Source organism: Gymnoscopelus microlampas (assembly GCF_963454915.1).
Source record: "Gymnoscopelus microlampas genome assembly, chromosome: 22".
Taxonomy (NCBI): domain Eukaryota; kingdom Metazoa; phylum Chordata; class Actinopteri; order Myctophiformes; family Myctophidae; genus Gymnoscopelus; species Gymnoscopelus microlampas.
This window is the reverse complement of record NC_139959.1, coordinates 4327625-4351095: the sequence shown is the minus strand read 5'-3', so window position 1 is coordinate 4351095 and position 23471 is coordinate 4327625. Positions and strand designations below refer to the sequence as shown.

The 23471-nt window shown below is 44.6% G+C and overlaps 1 protein-coding gene across 5 annotated transcripts in view; it reads left to right on the top strand.

The window, feature by feature from the left end:
* arhgap21a (Rho GTPase activating protein 21a) overlaps window positions 1-23032 on the top strand; it is a 134610-nt gene extending 111578 nt beyond the window's left edge. For 4 of the 5 annotated variants that reach the window (XM_084049108.1, XM_084049106.1, XM_084049105.1 and 1 more), the window contains 17 exons: window positions 6466-6612; window positions 6841-6943; window positions 7192-7231; window positions 7550-7669; window positions 8814-9119; window positions 10286-10350; window positions 10528-10676; window positions 11611-11753; window positions 12783-12941; window positions 13485-13563; window positions 13719-13792; window positions 14180-14269; window positions 15177-15302; window positions 15771-15812; window positions 16246-16351; window positions 19274-19305; window positions 20147-23032. In XM_084049108.1, the coding sequence (XP_083905234.1) occupies window positions 6466-6612; window positions 6841-6943; window positions 7192-7231; window positions 7550-7669; window positions 8814-9119; window positions 10286-10350; window positions 10528-10676; window positions 11611-11753; window positions 12783-12941; window positions 13485-13563; window positions 13719-13792; window positions 14180-14269; window positions 15177-15302; window positions 15771-15812; window positions 16246-16351; window positions 19274-19305; window positions 20147-21880 (3515 nt within the window). In that variant the 3' untranslated portion in view covers window positions 21881-23032. The remainder of the gene's footprint in view (window positions 1-6465; window positions 6613-6840; window positions 6944-7191; window positions 7232-7549; window positions 7670-8813; window positions 9120-10285; window positions 10351-10527; window positions 10677-11610; window positions 11754-12782; window positions 12942-13484; window positions 13564-13718; window positions 13793-14179; window positions 14270-15176; window positions 15303-15770; window positions 15813-16245; window positions 16352-19273; window positions 19306-20146) is intronic. The other variant, XM_084049107.1, reaches the window with a different exon arrangement.
* Window positions 23033-23471: the final 439 nt, after the last annotated feature.

Below are 23471 nucleotides of genomic sequence, written 5' to 3'. Positions count from 1 at the left end.
GGATAAGTATTTTTTTTTGATAAAACACCTTTATACGTATATCAATGTATTGATGCAAACAATTTCATATAAATTATTTTTTTTATCAATGGATTACTCCAAGTAACTATTGCAGTCTTATTGGACTTAACAGTCCATTTGTGCTATTTGAGCAAACAACATACTGTAGGATCAGTGTTGATTTTGACAGCAAGTTTTGATTTAGTTTTAGCTGATCTACAAGTTTCCAACTTAGTTCCCAACGCGTTGCATCGCGACACGTTGTGAGCTTGTAGATCTGCTATTTTCGGACTGCGAAAAATGTCTTCTAAATCCTGACAGTTTTCGGAAACACTTTGATTTTCTGTGCATTTAGTCTTATAAAGCTTTTTCCATCCGCCTCATAGAATGGGGTGATGAATAAAGACCTATTGTTCTCTAACTAGTTAACCTACTTAACCACTCCTCTGTTGATTGAGCACGCTGATACCTTTATGATGGCTTACAATGACTTGATATCCCATAGGGACTGTCTCCAGTCATTTACACATGCCACTAGAGCAGTAGTTCTCAAACTCTTTCATGTCAAGGACCCCCAAATTGATATGTATTTGGCTGTGGATCCCCACCTGAAAAGGTTCTGTGCTAGGGACCCCCAGAAGAGTTTTGAGAACCACTGGTATACAGAAAAGAGAGTAGTCCGGATAAAGGCACCTGATTTCCATGGTCACATTATTTACATGTAAATGTACATGTAAATGTATCGCAAAGCACATTATTTATTGTGCTCATTATTAGGCATCAGATTCACTCATTTTGTTTGATTAAACAATTGGTGAACCGGCTTCATGCTAAAAGGATAACACAAAAAAGTCCTGGGGACTTGTTTCCTTTGTGGTCCAATCAATGTATTCAATTCATAAACATAGCATACACAATTAACACAATAATACATGTCATCAACAAATACAAACACTATATGTACAAAAGAGATGGGAAATTTTACATTTACCTCCCCTTTTGGTCTCCTGATAAATGCTTTTTCAGGCCAGTTTTACTCATTGACTGCCGGAGTAATTAAATAAATAAATCAGCCTTTGCCAGCGTTTATCGCTCCGGGACGATCCACACACAGAGTGAAGAAAAAGACGGAGGAGTGTCTCTGGTTCCACCGGGGGAAAAAAGCATGTCACCGCGGCCCTCCGTTCTTTTTGTTATTGGCTGTTGAATATAGCTTGTTCTCGCCAAAAACGCAGGAAAAAACAAGAAAGCAGCGAAAAAAATATTTTTCTAAATCCTTTAACATTGGATCGGACGGGCCTGGGTTTGTTGTCATCACGTCATTTCTGGGTGTACACTTCTTTGGGAGTTCTAGGATCACTCATAGGTTGGCGAAGAGCGCCCTCTAGCTGAACACTGAAAACGCCAGCATACGTCATAATACAGCAATGGCGGTGTGTGTGTCAACGGCAGTCAATGAGTTAATGGATGGTGGCAGAGTAGTAGAATGAGAATTTTCCCATGTTCGTTCTAAATTTGAGTGGTATCAGATCACGGTCGCTCACTCTAGTACTGTGGTTGTGGGTGTCGCTCACTTTGGAGAAGTAGTTCGACAGGTATGAGGGTATTGAGGGCACTGTCTCTTTGACTATCTTAAATACCTGATATTTCATTTAGCCATTTCATGAATCCATTTCTCCCAGAAGACCATCTACCGTAGGCACAGTAAGTAAGCCTTGCCGAGCCCTGAGGCCCATAGGGCAGGAGACTACCTCCCGTTTCCTTAGTGTGAGGCAGCTTGATGTACAAGTACATCCCCTGGACATGACGCTAGTATGTCACAGGGACTTACCCCAATCCGACGCTTGATGCTGAATGCCAAGCAGGGAGGCACTGGGTCCCATTATTAGAGTCTTTGGTATGACACGGTCACACGGCCGGGAATCGAACTCAGACCTAGACCTCCCAGTCTCAGGGCGGATACTCTAACCACAAGGCCACTGAGCTGTAGGCATAGTATGTAAATAGAAATAGGAAGTTCAGGTTTGAGTTGGTCTCTGGGGGATCGTTGATGTTAACCGGGACACTTGGTGGCGATGGTGTTAACGAACTGGGGGAAGACATCATGTCACAGCCTGGGTGGGATTAGGTGACAGTGTGTGACACTGGACTGCAGGCGACCGTGACACAGTATGCTTATTCACTAATCCTCCGAAACATATACAGGGGTTATGCAGGCACGCACACGTGTGCATACATAACACACACACACACACACGTTTGTATTACTATACTTGTGCTGACATCAACATTTTAAGACAGTGATTTTCTGAATGGCATTGTTTTTTTATTGCCATTTTTAACCATGAGGCCCAAAGCCGAAAAAATAGCTGATCTACAAGCACACACCGCGTCGCAGCCCGACCCGTTGTGTGCTTGTAGATCAGCAATTTTTCGGTGCATGACACCAGCGCGCAACTATACGTTAACTCCACCACTCTAACCATAACCCCAACATGATTATTTTTTTTCTAATTGTAAACCTAACTCTAAAAAACATTTCTCTTGTGAGGGCCTCACAACGTCTTATTTCTCAAATTCTACTAGTACACTTGTGGGGACATTGGGTCCTCACAAGTATAGTAATACAAAGACACACACACACACTGCACCCTCCGACCCCCTTAAATGTCTCATATGTCCCTCCGTGTTGCGCTGCAGGGGAAACCTAAGCCCTTCCCATCGACCTAATGCATTGTGACATAACAAAGAAATAAGAGCATTCCTAACAGTTATATCGGCCTCAATTAAATTTCATCGCGCGCCCATTCCAAAACACAGTCTGCTATGTATTATAAGGCAGTAGTTCTCAAACTTCTTCGTGCCAAGGACCCCCAAATTGATATGTGTGTGGCCGCGGACCCCCACCTGAAAATATGTTGTGCCAGGAACCCCCAGAAGCAAAGATTTGTATTAAAAATGTTCGCCGTTAAAAGAAAAAGGTTTAAAGATTTGCACACATTTTCAAGATAAAAAAAAAATAGCAGATCTACACGCTATGAGCTTGTATATCTGCTATTTTATTATAGCCAAAGTATAAAATATAGTTTATGGGGTTCAAATAATTGTGACGCTTTCTTAACTAATTTTGCTGGGGACCCCCTGGAACCCTGCCAAGGAAGCCTGGGGGTCCCCGGACCCCACGCTGAGAGCCAATGCTGTTACTCATACGGCTTGCAGTGCATGTGAAATGTCACGTCCCCACCTGTCTTTGCAGCCAGCAAAACTATGCTGGTATTCCTGAGGTTTTTGTCTGGAGAAACAAAAAGTCCACCCCCACACACACGGCATACAACCGATGTGTCAGTATGGAATGGAAATGCCTCGGATTGATTGTTTTACGTTTGCCAGGATTTAAAGCGGCACTATGTAACTTTTCTTTTGTGAATTAAATGCATTTTTTTCCAATCTGTATGGTAGAGCTCAAGGTCAAGATTCAATTTATCCCCTGAGCAAGCAGGGCTAGTAGCTCAATGGTAAAAACATTCAACACTTGCGCAGGAAACCGGGTTCAAATCCGCGGGTAGAAGGGAAAAGTTACATAGTGTAGCTTTAAGGTTTCCAATTAATAGTGAATTGTTTTGTTTGTCTTTCTTGAAGCAGTTTGAGGTTTGCCTCTTATTAACGTGTCTGCTGCTTAAATGTCTTGTTACAGTACTGTACGTGTGCCAGTTCGCCTGCAGCAGGCAGGCATCCTAGGAGTAGGACAAGCTTGAACTTGACCTTGTCCGTCACCTGCTATGTCCGCACGGGCGTATGACTTCATCGTCAGCCAATGAGAGCGGAGCTCTCCTTTCCGGTCCTTGTAGTGCCCTAGAAACTGCACGAGAGACGGCATATCCTCTTACTCTCACTTTACCACTATATTGTACGCAAAGTGTGTTCCACTCCTTCTTCTAAATTAAGCTCTTGGCTCCCTCGTCTTGTCTTTTGACATTCTCACCGTAATGTATCTCGCTGTTGTCGGGCAGAAACCTTGTATCTCCCAAGCTTCAAATATCTGTTTTTTTCCCTAAATCAAAGCCCTACTTGCATCATACAAGAGTGACACACAAAAGCAGATCTACAAGCACACAACGCCTCGTGATGCGATAATGATAAAAAACGGTTTTGGACAGGTTTCCACCCGACAAATGGTGATTTGCATCTTAGATGCCGAATTTAAATGCTTTCCACAGGCACCGGCAGTGCACTGTACTTACTCATCGGTTCCCGCAAATGGAATGTTTGATTACCCCCCATCATCATCATCATGCTGTACTGGCATCCATTTCGTCTGTAACCAGCAAACGTTGCATTGTTCTGCATGCTTTATTGGAGGTCAGCCGCCCGCCTCCAAGTTCTCAAAACTGATATCCCCCCCCCGCAAAACCAACGCGTGTGTCCAAAATCAGCCACCGCTGGTTTCTTCCCACAGATTTATTATGAGATATACACAAACAAACGATTAAATGAACTGGACAGCAATCTGCCCTGCTTGGCAGAAACTTTGAGCTGTCATGGGGAATGAACTGTGAGGTGTGTGTGTGTGTGTGTGGGTGGTGGTGGGGGGGGGGCATCAGATGTTTCGTATTAAGTTGTGCCATTGAATCTACTGAGAAAGACTTTGCCTCAGCACTTTTGGGGCCGAGAGGAATTTTATCATTTTTTAGTATCTCTTTTGAGTGATTTCTTCCCATAATTACATTTTGTTTCAGATAATATGATGAATATTCCTGCAAAAATGTACTAGCATTATGATCAACAATCAAAGCTATGAAACAATTCCATGAAAAATGGCTAAATAAACTGTACATCTTACTAAAACTTGACTAAAACTAAAACATATGAACTAAAGCTGACTAAAGCTAAATAAAGAGATCCTGTGTGTTGTACTGCGTGTGCGGTGCAAGGATATGAAGAGTGACCTGCTCCCTGGTTAAAGCTGCACAGGGCTCAGGCAGACACACTGCAGTGTGTCAGGATTAGTCACCATATACAGTATAATAGTTATGGCATTACTGGGTGTATATCAATTCCTCATTTGTTTTTAGGGCTTGTCATCTTCTTGATAAAGTGTGATATCGGAGGCCGTGACGCACACTTACGCAATGTTCCTGTTCTGTGTGTGTGTGTACAGTACTTGTACCAGCTGCAGGTAGCCTCCCTGACGATGACGATGTCTTTTTTTTCTATCTACAGACATAACCGCAATTGCTCTACAGTACACAGTACAACCCTCAGTTCCATGTATGCTTATCTTAATGTTCTATTGCTGTCGGAGTGCTCCGCGGAATTTGTGTTTGAGCAAGAGATAACGGAGGTGAAAGGACTGTAGTGTCACCGCTCACCATGTGTTAACACGTACGACTGAACACATCATCACTGTATCACGCTCAACTTGTGTGTTCAATTATCATCTCAGTCATTTTGTGCCAGGGACCCCCCCGCCAGAAGAGAAGCTTTGTGTTAAAAAACATGAATCTTCTAACACTTTCAAGATTCTTCAAACATGTTAAAAAATAGCAGATGTACAAGCTCGTAGTGCGGCACGAAGTGACGTGCTGTGAGCTTGTATATCTGCTGTTTTTGAATAGCCAAATGTATAAAATATGGATAAAGGGGTTAAAATGATTGTTATGCTGTATTAACACATTTAGCTGGGGACCCCACTTTTAGAACCAATGCTCTAAATAAAAAAATGTATGTATATGGGTTAACGTGACTTTGCAACGACTCCGCTCATCAGCTCTGGCTGCTGGGGTCGAGTGTTAAGCGTTTCATAAAAACCCCAGCCAGCCAACTGGCTGCCGTTTTTTTCCGTTTAACAGAAATAAGTCATGGACAGCATTTCATTTCCAAGTTTATGTTGGACATGTGAAAAGTATGTGATCCGTGCTGGAATGTAAACATTTGTGCCATAGTACAGTATCTTTAGAAGAGTTGGATGAAGGCACTTGTATGTTCGTCTGTTGAGATTGTTTGTTTATTATGCGATTTAGCATTTTGCTAAAAGTACAGAGGTACTGCAGTTATACAATAATGCTAAAAGGATAACCCAAAAAGCCCTGAGAGCTTGTTTCCATTGTGGTCCTGTTTATTCAATTCATCAAGACATATAAAGACATACAATACTATACAATACATCATCAATACTAGGAGCTACTAAAAGTATATTTACATAAAAACAGTGGAGGATCGTTTCTTTTGGCAAGCTAGAAGACTTGTCTAGGTGCTCTTTTATGGCGGTTTTGAAGGAGGGTTGGGAGTCGCACTTTTTGATGGCTGTTAGTAGGGCATTCCACATTTTGGTGGCATAATAGTAAAATTAATTCATCCCCATGTTTGTGCCGAATCCGGGGGGAATGAGATCAGTGGAGCTCCCTCTGGTGTTGTGCCCGTGGTGGCGTTACTCACGTCTGCAACTGTATGTTTTTCTCTCCCTAGACGAGCCATCTAGTCCCAGCATGGAGCTGGACAGCACACACATTCCTGCGTCCGCCTTGATATGTGGAACTCCCCTGATCACCACCATCCCACCCAGCCCCACCTCCCCCTCTGCTCTCTTTCGGCGCCAGCTGTCGCACGACCAAGGTAATCCGCGCAATCAAGCCGGTGTGTGTGTGTGTGTGTGTTCGCATTTGACGTCAAGTTACTGGTCTTATGACGATAATTGGCCATATTCACATGGTGGCCTTTTCTGCTCTTATGTCATACTTGCGGATGCGGTTTCTCGTCCTCCTTAAGCATGAACCAAATGGCCGCTGTGTGAATATGATCAATGGGTCTACGCCGAATAACTGTATGACCCTCTCTTAATAGATTCTCTCCGTCTCACAATTACCGAGTCAGATTCTGGAGCCAAAACGGAGCGGTCCAAGTCCTATGATGAGGGTCTGGATAACTACAGGGAAGAATGCCGGGGGTGAGTTCTGATTACTGGGGGCGTATAAACAAATACAATTGTGTTTGATGTGTTTGATGTACTGGAATGGCAGCTTGTGCCTTACTTTGCATCTGCACATCACAGAATCCTTCTGGAACGGCATGCTCTCATGTCTGACGCTTTCATTTCAGCGTTTGCACGCAGTCAGCGCTTAGTCAAGCATTGATTAAAATATGATAACATTTTAGTTGGAGCCTGTCTAATATCTGTTCCTCTCTCCCGTTCAGGAGGTCCTTAATGCCAGAGCTTAAAGGGCTCAAAGGGAAGGTGAGTCCAGTTATCGTGCACCGCCATCGGTTTGTCACCGCTTCCTTCGGTTTGGCAGCTCATTGGTTCACAACAGATAACGTTCTATCCATTTGACCGGACTCTCTTTTCTCTGTGTTTCGCCCAGGTGGGCGTGGTTTTGAGGTTAGGTTTAGGCATAGTTTCTGTGAGGTTAATACGTATCAATTTTGGGCTCGTCGACGCGAACAAAGTTTTGAGAACTACTGCCCAAGCTTGCAATTGATGCACAATTCAAACTTTTAGTTAAAGTAACTCTCAGGATTATGCTTCATAATGTTTTGTGATGTCCATCACTAGGCTGTGGACCGGTCATCAGAGGACTCTGGGTCCAGGAGGGACTCGTCATCAGATGTGTTCTGTGACGCCACCAAGGAGGGTCTGCTGCACTTCAAACAGCTGAGCACAGACAAGAGCAAGGTGTGTGTGTGTGTCGACCCAACGCACTCCCACAGGCCTGCAACGCACACGCATGTGTGTGCGTGTGTGTGCAAACAGAGTAGGGCTGCACAATTGATTGAATTATTTATCGTGATCACGATTTTGACTTCCCACAATTAAAATAACATGATCGTCTGATTATTGACATTTAAAATGTATGATGCATTGTGAGCTTATAGATCGGCTGTTTTAGGCACACAAAGATGTTTTAATTACAATGTAAAAGTGAAAGCAGTGATTTAATTTAGTGTTAAGTTTTGATATTCTTTCTGAGATGCACATCATTTTAATCACGACTCAAGATAAAGAAATGTGTACATTAGCAGGTACAGTCGCTCAAAATGAATGTGAAAGCAGTGTTATGTCTACGTGACAGACGCATACAAATATTTTGTCACCAAAAAAAAAAAGAATAATCGTGATCTCAATATTGATCATAATAATAATGGTGATAATCATTTTGGCCATTAGGTAGGTCAAAGCATTACATAGCCTGTGACGTGGTTTATAAACTGTTGCAGGACTGATAAGGACCGTCCTCATTTTCAGACCATATCCCCTTACCTTTGTTTGACTGCTCTCTGACTATGCTGTCATCACGTATGTTTCACTGTCAACGGGTTTACTACGTCTGACCTGATTCTGTCCCATCTGACCCACTCTCACGGTGTAGTGAAGATATTATCATATTATATTATATCCGTAGGACTGGTTTATGGGGGGGGGGGAGCGTTGTCATGCTCGAGTCCACAATGTCTTATGGTAATAGGATAGCCATGTCATACAAGATAGAGGTATCTTTCTTGCTCGTCTTCTTCTTCTTGAGGTTGAGGTTGTAAGGCTCAATCTCATGGTTTTGGAAGTTGAGTTCTTCTTCCTTGGCAGTCACTGATATGCTTGGTATCAAAGATATGTTGATATCTGATTAACTGTTCAAAATGTTCGCATAAAAAAAATGTATATATTCAAAGATTTGCGCAAATGTTCAAGATTTCAAAAATAGCAGATCTACAAGCTCATAGAGGCATGAAGTGACGTGCTATGAGCTTCTGCCATTTTTGAATAGCCAAAGTATATTTTTTCTCCATAAATCAATTCTCTTGAACGGCCCTGCTCTCTGCAGCGCGTGGTGGGAGGCGGCATGCGTCCATGGAAACAGATGTACGCGGTGCTGCGAGGCCCCTCCCTATGCCTGTATAAGGACAGAAAGGAGGGGCAGGCCCACGCCAACAACTGCCAAGCGGTGGACGAGCCCCTGCCAATCAGCATCAAGGCCTGCCTGGTGGACATCTCGTACAGCGACACCAAGCGCAAGAACGTGCTGCGGCTGACCACGTCGGACTGCGAGTTCCTGTTCCAGGCGGAGGACAGGGAGGACATGTTGGCCTGGATCAGAGTCATCCAGGAGAACAGCAACCTGGATGAGGAGGTGAGGAAGACACTGTGCACTCACCGGGACTCTCTCTTTTCCCGGTGTGTCGCCCAGGTGGACGTGGTTTTGAGGTTGGGTTTAGGCATAGTTTCTGTGAGGTTAAAGGTCAGGGTGTAGGTGCCACCTGGGCGACACACCAAAGAAAGATGGAGTGCCGTGCACTCACACTGATGAGATGGCTTTAGGAAAGGTAAAGCATTGCAGTGCCTCACTCAAAAGTAGCAGATCTACAAGCTCAAGCTTGTGGATCTGCTACTTTTCATGCTTTTGTGTGACGCTGTAGTATGATGTAGGGCGTTAAATTTACGGAAAAACACAAAATATGGAGATGACAGGTTTCTGCCTGACAGCAACGAAACGATATACATATGCCGTTGGCCACTGAGCAGCTCCAGTGTGTGGGGTTTCCCTGTCACTTTTCCCCGCCTAGATTTCAAGTGCAGAATCCAGGTTGGAGTTACAAGTCTGTTGCCCCAAACCTGCCCAGGCTACCATTGTCACTGTTGATGAGTAATCCTATACTGTATCTAAAGTGCTGGTAATGCCTGATACGCAACCGTTTTCATTTGTTTATTTTATAACGGTATAGTAGGCTACTTTACACTCGCGCCAGAGGTGACAGTAAGCACGCAAAACAAATGTTGGATAATTATCTTTAAAACAAATCTTTTCTTCTGGGGGGCCCTGGCACCAAACATTTTCAGATGGGGGTCCGTGGCCAAATACATATAATTTTGGGGGTCCTTGGCTCGAAAAAGTTTAAGAACTCCTGCCATACAGTAGATTAGTTGTGTTGTGCAAGCATGCTGCAACACTCTGCAGCAGTGATAGGATATATAGGTCACAACAACACACATCAACTTGACAGATGCTCCTTTACAACAACAGTGTGTCTTAAAATAGGGTCATGATACTTATAGCAAGGTCTTTCCCCGTTAGAAACCCAAGCCCCTCTTTCCCCTCCATTGACTCTTTAACCACACTAAGGCATTCCAATAGCCTTAGCACTGTCACCCGATAGCCGCGCGTTACGTAAAGGTGTGGCGTATGGCCTTGGGGGGGGCATACGCCACACCTCATAGACTCCTGTTGTTGTCTATGATGAATTAACTGTCTTCCCCCCTTTTCCTTCCCTTCTTTTCTTCTTTCTTTTCTTTTTTTAGAACGCAGACTTCACCAGCCGTGACCTCATCAGCAGGAAGATCAAGGAGTACAACACCTTGATGAGGTAAGCAGAGGAGGGGGCTGACGACCGAGGGGGGCCGGTTCCAATTCCGTGGAGGACAGTTGCAATTGGTTGCCAGTCAGTTGTACTCACTTGTTTGTTTGTGCTCGCGTGCCTGTGTGTGTGTGTGTGTGTGTGTGTGTGTGTGTGTGTGTGTGTGTGTGTGTGTGTGTGACCCAGCCCCACGGGCAGCAAGACGGAGCCCTCCCCCAAACCGTCGCGGCAGTCCCTCAGCATCAGGCAGACCCTGATGGGAGGGAAGGCAGAGTCCAAAACACCGAGCCCACAATCACCCAGAGCCGAGCAGGAGAGGAAGAACATGCATAAAGGTGAGGAGAGTGACTTTAAACTTTATTTCCCCACACTTTGGGGGACGCTGGCATTTGTGTGTGTGTGCGCGTGTTGCCTTAAGATGTGTGAGTGTCTGGTAATGAAACCCATTCCAAACTTGAGTCTGAATGGCATTTTCCATCCTAGCTTTGATCAAGTATTTGAGCGGTACAACCGCGCAAAGGTTCACACTCAAAAGAGATGACTAAGAAAGCCGAAAGGCGTTTAAATCATTTTTTTAATCGAGGGGGTTGACAAGAGCGTTTGTACTCTTGGCAAACCCCCTCGTAAGAAAACGATTTAAACACGTTTTTGGGCTTTGTTAGTCATCTCTTTGAGTGTGAACGTTCAAATGGTTTGTGCTGCTCAGTGGGGTGGTGACTCACACCATACAGTAGCTTTGATGAGCATCTGTCATGCTTTTAACTTTTCAGATGCATGATAGTGGATCTTGCTCTTGTAAGGATTTTTGAATGTTTGAGCTCTCTTAGCCTAAAAAAAAGTGGTTCTCAAACTTTTTCATGTCAAGGATCCCCAAATTGATGTGTATTTGGCTGCGGACCCCCCATCTGAAAATGTTTGTGCCAGGTACCCCCAGAAGAGAATATTTGTGTGAAAGAAAATCAAGACTATTCAAAAGATTTTCAAAAATAGCAGATGTACCAGCTCCGAGCGCAGCACGAAGGGACGCACTGTGAGCTTGTATATCCCGTGTACTACTTTTGCTGGGGACCCCCTGGACCCCCCCCCCCCCCCCTTAACCACTCCTCCAGAGGTCTATGCTAGGTCCCCTCCTTTTTTCACCCTCAACACCAAATATCTTCAGCTAAAATACCCGATCTGCAAGCTCTATGTTCGCCCCACCAGCATAGGGAAGCTATAGGTTTCATAATGGTTAATAATTCTCATTGGTTGGCGTTCCTCTGTCCTCAGACGACACCAGCCCACCCAAGGACAAGGGGACGTGGAGGAAGGGCATATCAGGGAGGATCAGGAAGCCCTTCGAGAAGAAGCCCTCTGTGGGGGTCACGTTTGGAGTGAGGCTGGACGACTGTCCCCCTGCACTGACCAACAGGGTAGGACTCACTACCTCCATTAAAAACCTCACTGTTCAGTCATTATTTTACCGTATGCTCAGGTTGTATGTATGGATACACGTCACCCTGTTGTAGAACGTGTTTTGCTCTTGAATGGACCTGCTGTATGTATGCGATGGTGTACAGCAGGGCTGGGCAACTTTGATGATGGACATGGCCACTATATTTCTAAACTCACTTCAGAGGGCCACATTTCATATACTGTCGGGCCATTCTATGTCACACAAAAGTAGCAAAAATAGCAGATCTACAAGCTCAAAACGCGTTGCAGTGCTATCTTTGCTACTTTTGAATTGGAATTCAGATTTTCTTTTTGCTATTTTTGCTGCTTTTGAATTGGAATTCAGATTTTCTTTTTGCTATTTTTGCTACTTTTGAATTGGAATTCAGATTTTCTTTTTGCTATTTTTGAATTGGAATCCTGAAAAATTCCGTTTTATTTAATTTCAAATGCATTTAGTTATACTTATGTTAACTTTATGAACTTAAATACAAATACATTGGACATAAAAAATACAAAATAATTGTAATACTAGTCATTAAGCTACTAATATAGATATAGATAAGTAATTCAAGCGGGTCATGTTTGCATGTTTGGAATTGTAACAGCTGAAATCAATAATATATCAGTAATCCGATATTAACCTGCGGGCCGCAAGGTGAGGGCTGCATGTGGCCGTCGGTTGCCCATGTATGGTGTACAGTGCTATTGAATGCCGTTAATGGAGTTAATTGTCGGCATGTGTGCATGTATTATAACACCGTAACGTTTATGGTGTACATTTTTTCTTACCAACAACAACTCACAAAGTTTTAGTTGTATGAACATCTTTGATTATAATTAACCACTTTCATCCTGCTCTCCCTTATTATGGGCATGACATTATAGGCAAGATTTCTTCTCAATGCTTCACGTTGTGACCCCTTAAGGTTAAATGGTTAAGTCTTGAACTTCAAAGTAGACTTGGGTTAATAAGTCTTCCCTTTTTTGTACGTGTTGTGGTGCAGTTTGTTCCCCTGATTGTGGAGGTGTGCTGTAACCTGGTGGAGGACCGGGGGTTGGAGTACACAGGGATCTACCGCGTCCCGGGGAACAACGCTGCCATCTCTAACATGCAGGAAGAGCTCAACAACAAGGGAATGAACGACATCGACGTCCAGGATGATGTGAGTGTTGATTTTGTCGACTAACACTATGATTTTGATTTTGTCGACTAAAACTATGACAACATTTTTTCGTCGACTGCCTTTTTTCACTGACAAAAACTAAGCTATGATGACTAAAACTATGACTGAATGTACTGACCTATTTCGCCCCAAAAATAAAGACTAGACAAAAATGTTAGGGAGGGACTAGTGGAGAAGAGATCCAGTACTAAGACAAGTCATTTTATGCTTTATGAAAATAACCAATGTACTGTACAAGCTCACAACACCTCGCAAAACTATGTGGAATTTTATTCAAAAGTCTATGACTAAAACTAAATAAAAATTTGCTGTCAAAATGAACACTTCTGGTGATTTGTGTCCAAGATGATTACTTAAGTACTTATTAGTTACTTTGTAGCATCCTTGTTATCTTAGCACTTGACAAATACATGTTCATGGAACTTGACTCTGGATGAGGGCATCTACTGCTCTCTGGCTAAATTGAAGATTGTATGATCTTCAATTTCACACACTAACCCACCCTTGTATCCCATTTGACAGAAATGGCGGGACCTCAACGTCATCAGCAGTTTACTGAAGTCCTTCTTCCGAAAGCTCCCAGAACCTCTCTTCACCAACGGTGTGAAAACAATACCTTTCTCTTCATAACCGTACACATTGTTGGTGTCTTTATGCCACCTAGTGGCCAATGGCTGCAACTACAATCTATCAGAGCGTCTGTTCACAAAATGATGCTTTTGTTTGAAGTTTTCGTCATCTTGTCTTTCCCTGCAGATAAGTATGCAGAGTTCATAGAGGCCAACAGAATAGAGGATCCAGTGGACAGACTAAAAGTGATCAAAAGACTGGTGAGTTCCTAGTATAAGCATATACGACACTAGTCTTCTCCTCATTGATGGCATGGGTGCAACAGTTAATATAACTTATCTATCAGACTAGATTATTGTAATGCTCTCTTTGCTGGACTAACAAAGCAGGTGTTAAATAAACTCCACATTGCTGCTGCCAAGAGTTTCAATTACAACCAAAACATTTGAATATATCCACTCACTCCTATTTTATCTTTTATCTGGTTTCTGCCCAATAGCAACGATATGTAATTGTGTATTTTGTGTCTTAGTTGATCTTTGGATTTGGATAGTCTGCCCTTGTTGTATGAAATGTGCTTAGTAATCGATAAAATGAATACTAATAATCATAATTAATATGATAAAGGACTGTCCGTTTTCTTCCAGCTCCATGAGTTGCCAGACCATCATTATGAAACCCTCAAGTTCCTCTCGGCTCATCTGAAGACAGTGGCTGACAGCTCTGAGAAGAATAAGGTAAGAAAATTAACCCCCACACTTGGATTGTCTTAATCCATTAACACATCGGGTGCCACATTTTTTCATAACAACTTACCGTGGGTGCCAGCATTCTCCCCATTGACTGCGCTTTGCTGTTTAAAGCTTCCGCGTGCGTTACAAGCAAATCCACGCAAATAAAAGCATCGATTCATGTTGTTCCATGAGCCTGGCTACAGCCTGGAACCATAACATTTCCCTCGCGAGTTACAACGGGGGGGGGATCGCGCATCGCGCATGACCGGTTTTCCCCACAGGAAACAGATTTGGAGATATAGGCGTTTCAAAGTAGGAAATAGACAGGAAGCGGATGGGATTATTTTTTTTGTTTCCGGTGAGCGATCTGGCACTTCCTTCGCAGGATTACAATGGGTGCTCCCAGAGCTGCTCTAGCCCCGCCCGCGCGGAGAAAAACGAAAAAAACAAAAAGACTAAACTCACGGTTCAGACCGTGTTCGGCACCGAAGCGCTACTATGTAAACACACGGTTCAGACCGTGTTCGGCACCGAAGCGCTACTATGTAAACACACGGTTCAGACCGTGTTCGGCACCCGATGTGTTAAGACCGGGAACACATCTGTGTCATTTTAAGATTCCTTTACAATTTTTTTCTTTCTTTCGATCTTTCTTTCTATCTGCTATTTTTTAATAGCCAAAGAAATCTATGACCAAAGCTGTTACTTTTCAGGATTCAAATTCAAAAACGGCAAAAGTAGCAAATCTAAATCTTGTGGATCTACTACTTTTACAAAAAGAAAAAAAAATATGGAGATAAGAGGTTTCTTTGTTTTTGGGAGTGTAAGAGAGGCTAATACATGTTCTGTATACAACAGGTTGGAGTTCATGATTGATTGTGTGTGTTGACATTAATTTCCTTTGCATTAGATGGAGCCACGGAACCTGGCCATAGTGTTTGGTCCCACGCTGGTGCGTACCTCAGAGGACAACATGACGCACATGGTGACACACATGCCGGACCAGTACAAGATAGTAGAGACACTCATTCAAAACGTGAGTACAGCCTCTGGAAGTATGTGTGGGACACCTAGTGGTCCTGGAGACTCAGTGTGTATACTGGTGTCTATTGTAGTCATCCACGTTAATTTGTTCCCAAATTATTGAACTTAGGTATCTTATCCCCTAAAATCTTGCCCCCAGAGAGTCAAACAACGCACTCTCTCAGCGAACTGCACTGAAGGAGCCCCGTGGGAGACTCATCCTCTGCCCTGCGCCCCCACCCCATTTTCCCTTTCCCTTTAGCATAGCTCTTGTAACTTTTGTAAACTTGCTAATAAAGTATTCAAGCAATCAAAATCAGCATGTGCTGCCCTGCTCTCAGGCACAGACAACAAACACTACATAACAGCAGTACTCTGTGATGCCACAATACAGCTATATCTCATATCATTTATACCTGTAAAATTATTTTTAGATAGATCAAGTGCAGGTGTTAAATGTTTCTCTTTCTTTTTGTTATAGTATGAATGGTTTTTCACTGAGGATGGCAATGGAGAGCCAAAGGTGAGTGCAAGCATCGCTGTCTAAAATGTACTTTTTCGACATAAGAATTATTGGCGTTAATTTGATAAAGTTAAGTATTAATTGTTCTGTAAATATATTCAATTCTGTAAATGGATGTTTATATTCAGGATGTCTTTGCAAATAACTTAAACATTGTTTGCTGATGCATTACTGCAGCAGATTTGATAAAAGAAAAAATACAAAAATTAACCACTTATGCCCTATGTACTTCATCGTATGACAAATAGTGAAAATAGCCCTACGCTTATAATGCATCACATCATATTCACAGTTTGGGACAACGTTTGCCTATAATGACAGGCCCCAAAATAGGGAACGCCATGTTGAAAGTACGGTAGCTAAAGTTACAAACACATAACCAAGCCTGTCCCGACCGTCCAGCACTGAGGTTGTCACTCTGTTCCGTCTCTAGACGGCGTCCCAGGAAGAGAGCGCGGTGGAGTCCCAACCCGTCCCCAACATCGACCACCTGCTTACCAACATCGGCCGTACAGGATCCACGCAGGGTGAAGTATCAGGTAACAAGCGCTCACCTGGACCAGACCAACTTCTGTGGTGGGTCAATCTTTTACTATACCTTCCCCACTACGTTCTCTGAGGGACCGAATATCTGTCTGATAGGCTTGTTGCTCTGTAATGGAAACAAATGATAATAATACTGTTTAAAGACTTTTAAATCCACATTCTAATGTTGATGGATACTGCTGCTTCCTCTCCCCCCCAAAAAACGATGCCCCCCACACCTCCCCGCTTCTTTGGCTGTTTGCCATTAGATAGAAATGTCTATGGCAAACCAACCACGACTCAAAAAAGATTTCTTATCACTTCTCCCACTGGGTCACTGTTGCCACAAGCTGAGAGGTGATAGAACCAATTGTCAACACTTCCTTCATTTGCTTTGAATGACATCTCCCTGCTTCGGTAATAAGTCAGTATTATTACGCTCTCTGCGACTTTAGAGCAGAAAGCTAAGAATCTGTGAAACCGCCCCCACCCACCAACTCCCTCCTAGCCACTTTATACCAAACACAACTGGGCAACAAGTGTGTGTTTTGTCTGAAATCCCCTTTTCCCTTAATCCTGCCTACTGTTGCACTAACAACAGCATGTTCTTTCCTAAAATACGACAATGGAGTTGATGTGTGTTTTGTTAAGTGAAAGGCGACCTGTGATTCCTCTCTCTAGTGAGGCTCTGTCGGGTGTCCTAACGGCTTTCCCCCCCCACTCAACCACTCACACATACAATGATCTTGACACAGGCCACGTGGGCGGAGTCTATCACACCATGATGTCACTGATGGACTCTATAATGTCCGCCATGGACCGCTGGGACTGTAGGAAGAAGGAGGATTGTTGCCCCCAGTGTAGCTGCCTAGTCTGCAGTACCCCGCGGTTCTTTTGAGAGAAACGTGCCAAAGACAAAATGAGAAGGGGAGATGCAGAAAACGTAAAAAAAAAAACACCAAAGCAAAGTGTTTGACAAAGAAAACGTTGGAAAAGAAAGCCAAAGGGGCGAGAGGCAGAGCGGCTAATGCACGGTACTGTACAGTATCCGGGTGTTGTTGTTGTTGGTGTTGTTATTGTGTGTGGGGGTTCAGAGTAATACCACACACAGACCGGTGCTACTGTCTGAAAAGGCTCTCCGCTGTCTCTCCATACTGTCTTGCAAGCTTGCCAACAGGAGAGAGATAGCATGGTATGGTGTTCTTTATATACCCCCCCAGGTTTCTTCCTCACCAGTCAATGTCACATACCGTACCACCATCTGTCTTCAAAGAGGGGCGTGTAGGGGGGCTTGGCTTATGTCATAAAAAAAATACAAAATAAATTAATAAACACAAAGATCAATTTTAAGAAAGCTGATTGGTACGCAGAGATGAATTAGGTGGCAGCAAGTGATTGTAGGTTATTCCTTTGCTGACGTTCTCTTTTAGTGTTTTTTTCTTTTATCTTTTCTTCTCTTTTTCGTAGCTAGCCCCTCTGTGACCCCCCCGTCACTTCTGATCTTTTGGTTTGATCCATAGCCGTCTCTTTGTGTCATCAACGTGTCACTGTTGTCATGGTAGCACCATGTTGCCATTGTCTTGCATTGTTACCATCCTGTATTACGTTGAACCTGACTGGATACTATAGTCATTGTGTATTGTTTTTTTCGTTGTTGGTATGCTGCCAAATGCTTGATCACAAAAACACAAATTGTCAAGTTAGTTGCTGCCAATTAAAATGAAAAACATGACATTTGAGATAGTGTATATACTGTAGCTTTGTCCTTTTGAAGTCAACAATCCTGTCAAAAATGAGTATCTGCTCTGCATGACAACATTTTCGCTGTCGGGCAGAGACCTTGTATCGCCATATTTCATATTTTTTATGCTCTTATTATTTATACTACTGTACGTTGTTTGACAGTGCTATTGGTAGCTAATGGAAAATCTTCGCCTATAATGATATATGATTTGCCTGTAATTGAAAGGGTAACTGGAGCACTCGCCCCAAAACACACTCGCCCCCATTATTTTCGTGGATAGTTTTACTGAGGTGACGTTTAGGAATAAGGTTAGGTTTAGGCATAGTTTTACTGAGATTGAGGTTAGGAATAAGGTTAGGTTTAGGCATAGTTTTACTGAGGTGACGTTTAGGAATACGGTTAGGTTTAGGCATAGTTTTACTGAGGTTAAGGTTAGGAATAAGGTTAGGTTTAGGCATAGTTTTACTGAGGTTAAGGTTAGGAATATGGTTAGGTTTAGGCATAGTTTTACTTAGGAATACCTGGTGGCGACCATTCCGAGGTCGCCGGATTTGACCCGGGGCGAGTGTGTTTTGGGGCGAGCGTTCTTGTATTAATTGTAAGTGGTTAAGTTATGTATAACCAAACGAAAAGTGATAAGAAGAGCTTGTGACCAAATAATAACTACCGTTGGATGGAGTCATGGTTTTTGGACGTACAAAGTTTCCACCCGACAGCGACGATAATTACGATCTGTTCCGTGGTCTGTTGTCGTTGAATGTACTGTTGCACTCAGCATTCCAAATGCAGGAGGTTAATATGCACGAAGCTGTCTTATACACCTAGTGTCTGCACCTGGTATATATACTGTAGGTAATTCTGCTCTGTAATCTTTTACTCCATAATATCTATCCATCATACTGTACTGGATGTGAGTGTATCAGAGTTGTGAATGTGGAACTGAGTGCATGTAGCATGTGGCATGACTGTCGTGTGTTCCCTCTTGGTCGTGTTGTGCTCTCACCCCATCCTGCACCGTGTCGGTTTGTTCCTTCACCTCACCGCCCCATCATGCTCTTTGGTCATCAACATGGTCCTCTTTCCCTCTTTTTTTCCTACTTCCAACTTCTAAGTTTTCACCCCTGCTAAATACTGTGGCCCGATCTTTTATACAGTGATCTAATTTGTCTCGCTCTCTCTTCTTTATCTACAGATTCACCGACTAGTGACTCAGCTAAATCTAAGGTGAGCAACAACCCAGTGTCTAGCCTGTCCTCCGGCCAGTGGTAGTAAATAAGATCTCAGGAGGTAGGTGACAAGGGACCCGGTCCCCAAGGTGAACATCCGCACTGCTTCTTAGATGAAAGACTTCCCCTGTGTTTTGGTCTGTCAACGCTGACCAGAAAACAAGAACATGCTAACTATCTGAACACACAGATCAAATACTTGAAATGGCTTCAAAAAACCCTTGCATTTCATATGAATGGGCTGCTTGGGCATTCATTCATATCTAAATCGAGTTGAGTTCCATTGCATCTAAAGCAGTTACACAATTTGGAGTAAGAAGATGAAACAAAAACAGATGCTTTTCCATCAATTTTGCACTGCCGTCATGTGGCTTGCTTTCCCTCGGCTTCGATGCGGATCATACAGGACCATCCGGTCATTCCTGCAGGGCTGCTACTCCTGCTTCTGCTTTTAAAGGGCTATGGCATGGATACAGTACTGTGTTCCCTGTCTATAATAACATGGCCCTAACGTTCCTCTCTCTTGTCAACTTCTCTACTTTTGTGGTGCTTCAGAGGAACAGGTGGGGTCTACGTGGTTTGGAGCTCACAGACGGGGGGGGTGAAAGGATTCATTCTGTGCTTTGTATTAACCTAGCCGCAGGCAACTCCGATACTATAATGCTATCTGGCATCTAGAGTTGCAATACCAACCCTTGACAGCCCATTCATCCAAACATGAAGATAGCATTATAACGTCTGAGTTGCTTGCGGCTAGTAATACCCTGCTCTTTCTTGGTTTTCAGTGGCAGAAATAGTGATGTTTGTATCCTTCTCTCCCTCTCTCTCTCTCTCTGCAGGGTTCCTGGGGCTCAGGGAAGGACCAGTTCAGCAGAGAGCTCCTGGTCTCCTCCATCTTTGCTGCAGCCAGCCGCAAAAGAAAGAAGTCAAAGGAGAAGCCGCAGCCTAGCAGCTCGGATGATGACCTGGACGCTGTGTTCTCCAAGAAAGAGCTCCCGGGCCAGAAGCCCAACCACCATCTCGGGCCCCAGGTCGAGGCCCCGAACCAAACCCGCTCTTGCCCCGACGCAAAAGAACAAGCACGGGGAGCAGAGAGGAAAGAGAACGGCCGAGCCGTGGAGCTGACGCCCAAAACCAAGAAAAAAGAGCACCGCAACTCCTTCTTCCTGAGGGAGAAGACTCCGTCCAGGCAGCCCTCGTCGCCCCCTCCTCCGTCCCCAAAGCCCTCAGGCTCTCCCAGCCTCGGCTACCAGACCACGCCCCTGGGGAAGTCTTCGTTGTCTGACCACCCGTCCCACCTGGACGAGAACACGTCAGACCTCGGCACCATGAGCTCCGGGGCGTCTGTGCCGAGGTCGAGACCCAAAAAGTGGATGTCGGGGGCCGCCGCTCCCGACCTTTCCGCAGCGGGCGCGGGGGCCTCGGCCGTCGCCGAGGTCAGCTCCATAACCTCGGACTACTCCACCACTTCCTCCATCACCTTCCTGACGGGGGCCGAGTCGAGCGCGCTCAGCCCGGAGCTGCAAGGCGGCGAGGAGGCGGACGACGAGCGCAGCGAGCTCATCAGCGAGGGGCGACCCATGGAGACCGACAGCGAGAGCGACTTCCCCGTGTTCGCCCCGGCAGGCGGCAGCAGCCAGTCCACACCGGGCCCGGAGCAAAGCCTGGCTCTGGAGAAGAACGAACCACAGGGCGCCGGGGCGACCGCAGGGAGCGCTTCGCCCAAAATGGAGCCGCGGCGCCTGTTCCCCTCGCACAGGCTGATCGAGTGCGACACCCTCTCCAGGAGACGCTCCCTGAGGCAGAAAACGGACAGCGACTCGTCGGTGGAGGGCGGGTTGTCCGGCGGCGGTGAGGGCAGGGCGGAGTCTTCCACGCGGCTGTCTCGCGTCCTGGAGGTGATGAAGAAGGGCCGGTCCACGGGGAGCCTCAGCTCCTCCTCCCGCAGCGAGTCGGAGCGGCCCGAGCCGGCCTGGCGTCTCAAGATCACCGAGAGGCTCAAGTTCCGGCTGCGCGCCTCCGCCGACGACATGTTCGGCGTGGGAGGAGCCCAGAAGAGCCGCGGCGGCCCCGCCGCCGCCGACGCCCGCAGCAGCAAGAAGAAGAACATCCGTCGGCGCCACACCATGGGGGGCCAGCGGGACTTTGCGGAGCTGGCGGTGATGAACGACTGGAGGGAGCAGGGCGGGGTGGACCAGACGGCCGAGCTGTCGGCCGTCGACCGGCTCAAGCCCAAGTGCAGCTCGCCGGACCTCTCCATCCGAGACTGGATCACCAGGGAGCGTTGCCGCGGCGGCGGCGCGGGCTCCGAGTCCAGCAGCACAGAGGTGGCGCCCAAAGCCGTCCCCGAGGAGGACCAGCCCGAAGCCCAGGAGGACGCCACCACCGTGGCCCCTGAGAGACCGTCTCCTTCGGCCTCCCCGGGCCCTCCTCAGCCCGTCGTAGCGGGGGAGCACGTCAACGGCAGCGGGCCGCAAGGAAAAAACAACAAGGCCAACCTGGCGGCAGACGCACACCCGCACAAACTATCCGGAGCACAAGTTGTCCGCTCACGGTTCTATCAGTATCTCTGAGAACAGCTTGACTGGTGTGTCTGTGTGAAAGAGACAGAGAGAATGTTTGCATATTAATGTGGATATTTTAGCAAAGGTTACTGCACAATATTTTTTTCTACAAAGTATATACTGTATGTACCTACTGTACATAATGTGTATAGGCTCATATAAATTGTTACTGGACGACAGTTGAAGACGTGTGGTAAGACATTGCTTTGAGGATGACTATTACTGGAACAGACATAATATGGACTTCCTCCCGTTAAGCAAATCCAGAAGAACATTTCCTTTTGTATGACAGGGGACATGCATACAGAATGCATGTTGCTGAAGAATCTGAAAGGAATCATGGTTAAATTCTTCCTATTATAAACAGTATGAAGAATGTATTACTCTTACTTACATTGACTAACACTAGTTGCTTGTGACAGTAATGTCATTTTATTTTTTATTTTTAAAGAAAATAACTATGTAAATTGTTTTGTACTTGAAGTATGTTTTAAATGAGGGCTGCTTTCTGAGCTGTGTACTGTAGGATGTTTTTTTTTTATACAGTCATAAAAGCAAGATATTGGCTTGGCTTGAGGGACTGGAGAAATGTAATTGTTTTATCAAATTAAAGTGATAAGACCTTGTAATGAAGTGCTGATACGGTGGTATGTTATGCTCGGTACAAGAGTTTTTATGTTCAAAACTTGTCCAAAAAGTCCCAAAAGGAAAAAAGTGCCTCTTTTTGAATTGATTACTGCAAATGCCTACAGTAGGTAGGGTGCCATTGTTTTATTTCTACCGGTAATTATGACTGAATTTTTCAAACCTGGTTATGAAACACAAACTCTCAGTACAAGGCATTCCAGAGTTGTTTTTTGGGTTCATTTTTGGATCCTGTCCTTATCTTTTATTTCTGTTAAATTCTCTCTCAGAGAATTTTGAATGACATTTTGCAACGGATGTATTTCCATTTATTTTTCTGCCCTTTCTACTTTTCAAACGCAGTAATTTGCATGGTTACTTCACACCTGGGAGAAACTGGGAGGAAAACCTATCTCTGGAACTGCATGAGACAATGTTTTTGTGAAAACAGTGAACATCTTGCCTGTGTACAGCATAATGTGGGTGTAATGCCCTTCCTCGAAAAACACTGGAAGAAATAAATAATCTTTTATCAGATTACAGTGTATTTTTCCTTATTGTAAATAATTGAACTAGATGCATTTAGTATCAACTTAGTAACTTTGTCAGTATCATTTCAGTATCATGTCATGTCAGTATCAATGTCAGTATCATGGTCAGTATCATATCATGGTCAGTACCATGTCAATATCATGTCATTATCACTGTCAGTATCATGTTCAGTATCACGTCAGTATCATGGTCAGTATAACATCAGTATCACGTCGGTATCATGGTCTGTATCATGATAGGATTTTAAATGTTTTACATGAACCACTTGAACACTCACATCCCTATTCTGGGGGGAACATTTGCAGAAAATAGCAGATCTCCAAGCTCACGTTACTTCGCAATGCTATGTGAGCTTGTAGATGAGCTATTTTCGGCAAAGGTTTAGGGGGAGAAAAGAGCATACCAAGTACAGAGCCAAAGGTCA